We start from the raw sequence: 10522 nt of genomic DNA on the forward strand, positions 1-10522 counted from the left end.
TTGTAAAGAAGAGGGGGCCAATGAGATGGTAGCTAAAATGACTTGTTCCAGGCAGTTGATGAACTGAGGGACTGCACTAAAGCCCACTATAGGACTAAGAAAAGGAATTCTTTGAGCTGGGATTCATGCAAAGCAGCTGAGTGAGTGAGTCTAAGGATAAAATTATGGAGCTGGAAATGAGCATTATACGTCCCATTTAAGATCTGCTTTTGGTGAAAGTTAGTTATTGCTGTAAAAGATGTCATAAGAATGAATATATCTTGGCAAATATGCATCAAGTCCACTCTTTCTGGAGGATATGGGCTACCATACTCACATAAGAGCTTTTTCTTCTGTACATTCATCAGAGTGATAAATGCCACTTATTTTTTTTAATATTTAAAATTGCTCAAGATAATAAGACATTTCTGAGTGTCTTGTAAATTGGAAAAATTGGCTTCTGGGAGACAGGAAACCAGGACACACAAAGCCAAACACACCCAAGTGTAGACAGACAGACAGACATATCGATTTGTTTTCCTCACTAATGAAGAAATGTGTTTATGTCCTTACCAATGTGGTTTTTAAAGACATAACTGTAAAAATAACAACACCAAAAATAAAAATAAAAAGAACAGAAAAAAATATCTTTGATGTTACACAGAATTTGAAATGTTCTTTGACTGTGCTCCAAGTCTGGACAGGACACCCACAGTAATTCATCTGATTCTCATAGTAATTATTTGCAGGACTCTGGTTTATTTGATGGCACAGTCCTTGTTTCATTTACTGTATTGTTTTGTGGAGAGGACCTATTATCCTCAGTGGTAATTCCATCAAAGTAAGGTCATGCACCAACTGGGGCAGTCTGCGTCACTAGTTTGGTTAAAAGGTCAAAACAACAGTCTGAAAGGTTAACGTCCTGCAGCAATGGAGTAACAGAGCGAACCTCTCTTTGTGTCCTCTTTTTCATAGTGCTTTACCATTTTAACTCATGCCACAGCCATTCATACTTCTCTCCACTTGGTTGCCTACAGCTCTGGAGAATATGATGTGTTTATGCTGCAGAGGCCAGTGCTCTCCGTGGTCCTGAAACAAACATCTCTCTCTATCTCTCTCTCTTTCTTTCTTTCTCTGTCTGTCTCCATCTCCTGTTTATTGAAACTTGCGACCCTAGCTTGAGGGATTCAGCACCACAGTCACTAATAGCACCCATAAACCCCTCCCTACTCTGGCGGTCTGTATCTGTAACACACAAGCAGTCTCACACACACACACACACACACACACACACACACACACACACACACACACACACACACACACACACACACACACACACACCGGTTCTTGTCAGAGGAGGAGCGGTATGAATGTCAGGTTACTTTCTGCTTTGCTCTCTGCTCCAGTGTGTCTGCAGTAGAGAGAATAATATGGATGAATTCAAAACAGCTCACCTGTGTCATTTTCTGCAGATGAGGTAAGACAAGGTTTCTCTGTGGATTTCTACCAAGCTGCTGCAGGTAAGAACACTTTTTTTTAAGAGAATTACCCAAACTTAGAAAAAGTTGCATGGAACAATTTTAACGTCTGCTAGCTGAAACAGCAGTAGAGTTGATAGATGGAAAATGTTTTCCTAAATTTTGATTTCCCACAGGAATCTTCTTAGATTGTAATTTCTTATAACCACTTTGATTTAAAGGATACAAAGTCAACTGAGGATATTCTACACACACACAGAAAAAAAAAACTGTATCAGATGAAATTTTACAAAAAAGGAAATATGAAATAATGATACATCATTATATTGACTGACATTTTTTCCACAGCTTGTTGCTTCAGTTTCCTGAAGAAGATTTGATTGAGTGTAAAGTAAACCTGGAGTTTATTGTTCCCCTAAGGCATTTCAGGAGATGTTTAATCTTAATTTCTGTCCTGACCTAAAAGGCTTCAGTCAGCATCAGATCCAGACTCTGGATTCCCCGGTGTTCCTGCTCCCGAGGAATCCCCTTAATCCAAAAAAAAAAAAAAAAAAAAAGGGGAATGTTTAAATTTCCTGCAACTCACCAACTTATAACTTCTCAGTTTTATTTTACCCTTCACACCCCAGTTACTCTGGTATTTTTGTGTTTTCTCCAGCCTGCGCCTGGCTAATTTGCAGCGCTGCATTGGACATTCAGTGGTTTTCTCTTCTCTCTGTTACACCGCTGTGCGAAGCCAATGCTCAGGTTGATGTGAAATTTCCCACTTTTCAAATTCAGGACACAGTTCTCTGAGATGAAAACAAGTAGTGACTAGTGCAATAACATCAGAAACATTTGTTGCAAAGTGCCACCATGAAAAACATTTTTAAAATTCATCAAATGTTGTCTATACAAATTAAACAGTACCTGAAACTAAGTGCATGTGCAGTATGTCTGAGTTTAATTCACCTGAGTTCACTTGAAATCCTGTTTAAACATTCAGCATGATGTTACAATTTATAGTTAGACGGATGTCCTGAACAGAACTGACCAATAAAACCTTTTATGACACAGATATCTATAAAATATAGCTACCACACTTTGATCCCTGTAGTCATTAAATCCCCTGAGCTCTGAGTAACGACTTCAGTCGCCGATGTGTTTCCACACCTGTTCTTCTCTCTGCAAACAACCCCATTGTTTCCACGTCTCATCTGGCAGTAACTCTGCAGCCGATGTATCATTCATAATATCAAAGGCAACACAGACTTTTTTAAGCCGAGCTCACCAAGCCAGAAGACTGTATCCTAGAACCATATTACCGGTGCAGCTGTTGCAGGCTGCATCTGCTGGATTTAATTACTATGATTCTGTGCCTGTCAAAGAAATATGGTTTGCCTCTGTGACTCTCTCCAGTAGCCCTGCATACCAATTAGGGAGGTCCAGTAATGCAGGTCTTATTAGTGTGAAGAGAGAAGAAGTGAGGACAGCCTTGAGAGGAGGCAACAATCTCCTCAAAAAACTCTGCATTGCATTGGAAAATCTCTGCTCAAGCCCACTGAACAAATGAATAGTGGAGCAAATTGGCAGAAGAGCAGAGTTTAATTATAACACAGTTCTGACAACCAAGTTAAGGCAGCAAAATCACTAGAACAGCATTCAAGTATAGTTGCAAGAGATTACTTAATACTATTTCATGCATCCAGTGATTTCATGTATTGTGAAACTTTGTACGACTTGTTGCTTGACTGTTTGAAAGAGTAGCTACTCTAAGAATCGTATGATTGCTCTCATATAGATAGAGGAATTTTTTAGTGGCTACATGGTGTAGTGGTTGACATAATCGCCTTACACGCAGAAGATCCCCAGTCACAGGAAGGAGACATAAAACCAGCCTCAGCATGTAACAAGCTAGTGTGCTCCTAGTCCCAGTCCCAAACCCGGATAAAGGGGAGGGTCGCATCAGGAAGGGCTTCTGGTGTTCAGTCTGCCAAATCAAACATGTGGTTTCATCATCCTTTGGAAATAAGGGAGCAGCCAAAAGTAGCTTTTTTATAGATACCAAGATCTTTATTGTTCAGAGAATAAAGCTGACCTATTAAAAGTTTTATAGACTTCTCCTTTATCATGGGGGGTTCATAAGGAAATGATTTTGGATATTTGACCACTGGAGTGGCCGTAGAGTTGAGTATTATGTCATGGAAGGCTGCTGGCAGCTTCTTTCTAATTACTTAATGCCACTTTTTATTCATTTTCAATGATCCCTTGAGGCAGCTTATCACATTTCCTGCAGCTCTGTCTGTATTTTCCTTAAAAAATCTTTAAATTTCAAGTGTAAAAATATGAACAGCTTATAGAATGCAGCTGATATAAATATCACTGAATTAACAATAAAGTAAGTAAACAGGTCCCATCAACAAAATTTTTAAGATCCATACAGTAAACTGTGCTTTTGCTCTCCTTTCAAGTGCATTTTTATATTTATGTACTATACTGTAAGTATTTTTTAAGTACTTAATAAAGGCCACTATCAACTCACTGCCTTACATTAATTTCCATGTGCATTAAACTTTATTAATAAGAAGTGATCAATGCTATGACCCTAAATTTTGACCTCGGCCCAAGGCCAATTCTTAACATGGAACTGTAACGTCCTGCCCTTTGTTGTCCTGATTTTGATCGCAAAATGAGAGGAGATCAGTAAAACATCTGTACATCAGTAAAAAATCTCACTTTTACATTTTTCTAACTTTACAAGTAATCCATTAAGTTCTGAGAATTACAGCAAAATTAAACCCTCACACACAAACACAAACACAAATACAACATGCCCTTTTTGCATCTGTGACTGAAAAGGCCCGGAATGGGTCTTTGATGAAGTAGCGATGGAGTTTAAGAGGCTGTAATGAAGTTTTGTCTGGCTGTAAGAGCAGGAAGGAAACATCTTTCAGGTACAGCGTGATGTTATCATGTAGCCTAATGGAGTCACTTACAGGGTTTTAGCAGTATGCACCAATCCTTGTGGTCTAAATTAAGTGTCTCTATATTGATTTTCTGATCGTAATACATTAGTTAATCACATTGTTTTGCTGCTATTCCCGGTGTTTCTTTGTTTTTAACATAATAGTAACGTTAATGATGGTTTGCAGTAGAGATACATAATTGGTATGCTTTGCATGTCCGGGGTCATTGTAAATACACAGCTCGTTAGTAATTTAAAAGAACAGGTATCCCCATATGCATATAATCTGTTGTTTACTAGATGCTTTTATCCAAAGCACCTAACAGCACTGTGAGCACCTGAATCTTGAGCGTGGGTGGCCCCAGTGGAAATCTGTTTGTACACTCACCAAAACAGGCTTTCATAACTCACAGAACAAGCAGTTCCAGTGCCAAAGAAAAGGCCCCCGTCCTCCCTTTTTCTCACTGCAGACACAAGTCTGCAGATAACACTTCTTTAGCCTCAGAGAATCTGTCCTGCCTTAACATAAAAACCACAGCTTCTATTAAGATTTATTTGGACAGCTGTCTGAAAGAGCCAAACACACAAGAACACATGGCCACACACATTTGATGTTCCCCAAATATACCAGGTAGTCCTTTTTCCATACCTGCAGGATCAAGTGACCAACTTGATATTTTTTTTAAATGACTCTCCTGCACAGATTAGACACTCTCTAAAGGCATTTTTGAAAATTGTAAAGTGTAGATGGCCTTGCTTGGCCTTGCAGGAAAGATGTGGTCAGTTAAAACTTCTAGGAGCCAGTTGCTTAAAACTCATGTAGATTTATGACTAAAACAGTCCGTACAAAGACAGAAACTTGCATATATATTTGTTGTGGCATTTGAAAGTTGTTTTGGGGCACACACTATTTATAGATCCCCTGAGATTTACATAAAAATGCAAGAGATTTGCTACACAAAGCAGGAAACAAAGGTAGCAAGGTTCTGAGTTCAAACCTGCTGGTTTGCTGGAGCCTTACTGCATGCAGCTTGCTCTTCTGGTACCTGTGTGTGTTTTCTCAGCGTGCTCCAGTTTTCTCCCACAGTCCAAAGAAGGCAAAAAAGGCTCTAGGTGTGAGCAGTTGTCTGTCTTTCTGTTTTAGCCCTGTAATGGACTCTCCAGTACGTACACAGCCTCTCGCTCGGTGTTGGGATGGGCACCAGCAAATCCAGTTTGATGAGTGGTTAAGAAAACAAAACAACACATTAATTCTACTAAAACTGTTCATTTCTCAGAATGCAAATTTCAACATTCACATTAACCTCAAACCTGTTTTAATATGTTATTCCTGAGACAAGTTTGTGAGATGTGGCTGTGTATTCGTAAACACAGCTGCTGCAGCCCTTATTTGCACACCTGTCCATTCTTTCACCAGGGGCAAGCTGTTACCACAAAAACACTCAAACGTCTGTGACTTGTTTACACGCTGCAAGTTATGCGTGATTTTGCATCTGTGAACACAAAGATGTATCCTTTGATGAAATGTAGCCTTAAAAACTTTTGTTCATAATTGTTATTTTTTTAGGTTTTGCACACATGTGAACGAAGCTTAAAGCATCCACGTGAAGGCTATCAGACAGCATGGAGATTCTCAATTCATCCCACTCTAGTAACATCAATGTCAGTGATGACACGGGCCTTTTCTCTGGAAGCCCGTACACGACTGTGGAGATAACGCTCATCATACTCGTTGCTGGATCTCTGAGTCTGATCACTGTCATTGGAAACATCCTGGTCATGCTCTCTATAAAGGTTTGGAGTTTTCTTGTTTTGATCCTTCATGATTAATGAGTGTGATTCAAACATCCATCTCTGGACACCTTGAACAGCACAGCCAGACTTAGAGATAAGAGTACAACATGTACAACCCAGTGCAGAGTGGTAATTTAATAGAAACGAGAAAACACACATCACATTGCACAAAAAAGATTAGCATCTGACAGCTTCCTCTATTTTGTTCCTCTAAAGGTAAACAGGAACCTGCAGACCGTCAACAACTACTTCCTGTTCAGCCTGGCTTGTGCAGACCTGATTATTGGCGTCTGCTCCATGAACCTCTACACCGTCTATATTGTGATTGGCTTCTGGCCCCTGGGAGCAGTGGTGTGTGACCTGTGGCTGGCTGTCGACTATGTTGTCAGCAACGCCTCAGTCATGAACTTGCTCATCATTAGTTTTGACCGTTACTTCTGTGTCACCAAACCGCTTAGCTACCCGGTGAGGCGCAGCACTAAAATGGCCGGCTTGATGATTGCAGCAGCTTGGGTGTTGTCCTTCATCCTGTGGGCTCCTGCGATTTTGTTCTGGCAGTTTATAGTTGGCGGAAGGACTGTACCACCAAATGAGTGCTACATCCAGTTCTTCTCCAACCCAGCAGTGACCTTCGGAACAGCCATTGCAGCTTTCTACCTACCTGTGGCTATCATGATCCACCTCTACTGGCGTATCTCCAAGGCCAGCCGCAGCCGCATGAGGAAGGACAGCAGGAAGACCTCAGGTACTAGTCTGGGAGAAGGTCCCTCCAACAGCCAGGAGGAAGGAGGTGAAAACGTCACTGCAACAAAAAAAGCACAGGAGGAGGCTGGGGATGGCAAGGAGAAGGAAATGCTGCAGCAGAAGCAGCAGCAGAATGGAATAGGCCCATGCAAGACAGAAAGAACCAACCAGGTGGACTCCACATCAGATAGCATTCAGGCTTCAACATCTAAGGATGCTGAGATTCCTCCGCCATCACGAAAAAACTCAAATGTTGAGAAAAATGAAACACAACCATCTTCTCGGAAAAACTCAGCAGTTGAAACTCAAATGCTGGTCACAAAGACACTCTTTAAGGTAATTTTAAGGTAGAAACAAAAAGATATCATCACAAATTTACTAAATTTATAGCAATCAGAACTTTAACCAGTCATGGAGTGGTAATATCAGCCAGTTTGTTGGCCCAGCTTTTTTGCTCTGGATGGAAATATCTCAACAACTATTGGAAAGATTGTCATAAAGGTTTGTTATCAGCAATTAGTCATCAAATACTTGCAAAACTTTCAGGTTTTTGAGTAGAATACTAACAGCATAAATACATAAAGATAGTAAACATGGTAAAAAAAAAAATAAAGAAAAAATTTGATTACATTTAAATGACCTTTTTGCCTGAGTGCAGCTTCACAGAGCAGCTAGCATGGCCGTATTCATTCAGATGTATGAAGCATTTTAGTGAAATATTTAAAGTTTCACTGCTAACTGCTCTAGAAAACCCACTGTACACTACCTTCTCAGCAACAAGCTAACAAAGTTAAACTCCCATCTCAACTCAAAATGTGTTTTTGGTCATTGTTACTTCTCTTTGATATCAGTGATATAAACTCATCGGATGCTTTATTAGGTGCACCTTACTAGACCCCCTTTTGCCTTCAGTGCTGCCTTAATTCTTTGTGGCATAGATTCAACAAGGTGCTGGAAACATTCCTCAGAGATTTTGGTCCATTTTGACTTCATAGCATTACACAGTTGCTGCAGATTTGATCGACTGCGCATCCATGATGTCAATCTCCCGTTCTACCATATTCCAAAAGTGTTTTATTGGCGTGAGATCTGGTGATCATGGTGATCACTGTGCAGCCATTTGTCATGCTCAAGAAACCACTTTGACATAGTTTGAGCTTTGTGACATGGTGTGTTATCCTGCTGGAAGCAGACATCAGATGATAGGTACACTTTGTACATAAAGGGATGAGCATGGTCAGGTAGGCTGTGGTGTTTAAATGATACTCACTTGGTATGAAGGTGCCCAAAGTGTTCCAAGAAAATATCCTCCACACTATTACACCACCAGTAGCCTGAACCACCAACACAAGGCAGGATAGAGCCCTGGTTTCATGTTGTTTACACTGAAGTCTGACCCTACCATCTGAATGCTGCTGCAGAAATCAAGGTAATGTTTGTCCAGTCTTCTATTGTCCAATTTTGGTGAGCCTGTGTGAATTCTTGCCTCAGTTTCCCATTCATATCTGGCAGGAGTGGCACCTGGTGTAGTTTTCTACTGCTGCTGCTGCTGCTGTTGCTGCATTCAGAGATGCACTTCTGCATAGCTTGGTTGTAACGAGGGGGTTATTCGAGTAATTGTTGCCTTTCTATCTGCTTGAAGCAATGTGGCAATTCTCCTCTGACCTCTGACATCAACAAGGTATTTTCACCCAGAGAACTGCTACTCATTGGATATTTTCTCCTTTTCAGGCCATTCTCTGTAAACCCTGGAGATGGTGTGTTGGAAAATTCCAGTAGATCAGCACCTTCTGAAATACTCAGACCAGCCTTTCTAGCACCAACAACCATGTCACCTTCAAAGTGGCTTAAATCACCTTTCTTCCCCATTCTGATGCTTGGTTTGAATTTCAGCAGGTTGTCTCAACCATGCCTAGATTCCTAAATGCATTGAGTTGCTGCCATGTCATTGGCTGATTAGATATTTGTGTTAACAAGCAGTAGAAGAGGTGTACTTAATTAAGTGGCCGGTGAGTGTACATACAAAGTTTTGCACTAAAAGCGTTCTTTCTTCTGCTGACAGTGGAAAGTTATATTGGACTCACATTAAAGTGATTTCACCCCCACACCCAAAATAAATAAAGAAATAAATAATTAAAATAATAATACCACTTTTAAAAGAATAAAAAAAACTTTTCATTTTCCAGGTAACGATGCGTGCTATGAGTGAAAACGCTGTGGCAAAGTGGAAAAGGAGGGGAATTTCTTCAAGGGAGAGAAAGGTCACACGCACCATCATGGCCATCCTGGTTGCTTTTGTCGTCACGTGGACACCGTACAACGTGATGGTGCTGATCAACACATTCTGCTCCATCTGCATCCCCAACACCCTGTGGACCATTGGCTACTGGCTGTGCTACATCAACAGCACCATCAACCCAGCTTGCTACGCCCTCTGCAATGCCACCTTCAAGAACACCTTCAAGCAGCTGCTTCTGTGCCAGTACAAGAACATACGCACAGCACGATGAGGGTGCAAATATTATATTGTTTGGTGAGTTAGAATAGTGTGATAAATCTTTTAAAGAATGATGACAAAGGTTAGAAACATGTTGTTTAAAAAAAATAGATGAAGTGTGATCTTGTTGTGCAGTTGCTTTGTCATTTTCACTGGTAGGACACCCCACCCCCAGCCCCCGAAAAAAAAAATTGATCGATTAAACTAATAATCGTACTACAAACTCAAACTACTACAAAGTCTTAAATGGAACTTTGTTTCATAATTTTTCAACACAATTCAATGAGCTTTACTGAGTCTATCATAAAGAATACATTTGAATAACTTTGTTTCTTTGTTTTGTTCCTCTTTTTCCTCCTTCTACACAAACTTGTGCAGTGTTTAAAATGTGGTTATTGTGATGGTTTTGTGAAGGTAAAGTCTACTATAAAAAGGAGGTGATTGAAAAGTACACGATTATGAATGATGAGCTGTAAAAAAGGAAAATTACTTCTGAATGAAACCCCGTCTTTATATTGAATCCAGAGGAGAAAAGACAGGTAGCAGCTGTGCTGTGATATGTGTCGTGTGTCATGCTAAACTAACATTTCACATTAATGGAATCTGTAACCTGTGTTGTTGTGAGACAAGTCCAAATGTAAAATGTATCTGTGTCTTCCCCTCTTTCTATATGTTTTGTGTAAATTAAAAAAGACAGTTTGGTGTCAGAGTTATTTGTCATAACCTGTCTATCCTCTGTTTTCTTGATTTCTGTTAAATATTAACTGAGAGAGTCCCATTTGCTATCATCCTGTATGGAAATACATAATGAAATTGAAAATCTCAAGCACAACCAACCAAATGTATCCCACAAGATTATAGACTGTATATGAAAGAAATAACTAGTGACTTGCATTTGTTTTGTTTTGTTTTACCTGTAAATGACAAACATGTTTTTTTCTCTCTCTTTTTTTTAAGCTGGGAGTCTGTGGGGATTTGCTTTTAGAGTTAGACTCATTAGAATAACTGCAGCTTTTGGGACATACAGCTTGGAAAAAATTCATGTAAACACTTGCTCAGATAAGAGCCACTGCAAAATGCAAC

At 40.0% G+C, this 10522-nt stretch overlaps 1 protein-coding gene across 1 annotated transcript; it reads left to right on the top strand.

The window, feature by feature from the left end:
* Nucleotides 1-1377: 1377 nt before the first annotated feature.
* Nucleotides 1378-10094, top strand: LOC115782389 (muscarinic acetylcholine receptor M2-like). The gene is made up of 4 exons (XM_030732571.1): nucleotides 1378-1502; nucleotides 5972-6198; nucleotides 6415-7278; nucleotides 9129-10094. Exons 2-4 carry the CDS (start codon nucleotides 6028-6030, stop codon nucleotides 9450-9452), a joined length of 1359 nt encoding a protein of 452 aa, XP_030588431.1. The 5' UTR covers nucleotides 1378-1502; nucleotides 5972-6027; the 3' UTR covers nucleotides 9453-10094.
* The last annotated feature ends 428 nt before the right edge of the window (nucleotides 10095-10522 follow it).

This window comes from Archocentrus centrarchus, chromosome 6 (assembly GCF_007364275.1).
Source record: "Archocentrus centrarchus isolate MPI-CPG fArcCen1 chromosome 6, fArcCen1, whole genome shotgun sequence".
Classification (NCBI taxonomy): domain Eukaryota; kingdom Metazoa; phylum Chordata; class Actinopteri; order Cichliformes; family Cichlidae; genus Archocentrus; species Archocentrus centrarchus.

Bases quoted from the DNA above. Each gene is read 5' to 3' on its own strand.
- LOC115782389 (XM_030732571.1), top strand. From the start codon at position 6,028: ATGGAGATTCTCAATTCATCCCACTCTAGTAACATCAATGTCAGTGAT. The intron at 6,199-6,414 runs GTTTGGAGTTTT...GTTCCTCTAAAG, and splicing joins TGGTCATGCTCTCTATAAAG to GTAAACAGGAACCTGCAGAC. The intron at 7,279-9,128 runs GTAATTTTAAGG...TTCATTTTCCAG, and splicing joins TCACAAAGACACTCTTTAAG to GTAACGATGCGTGCTATGAG.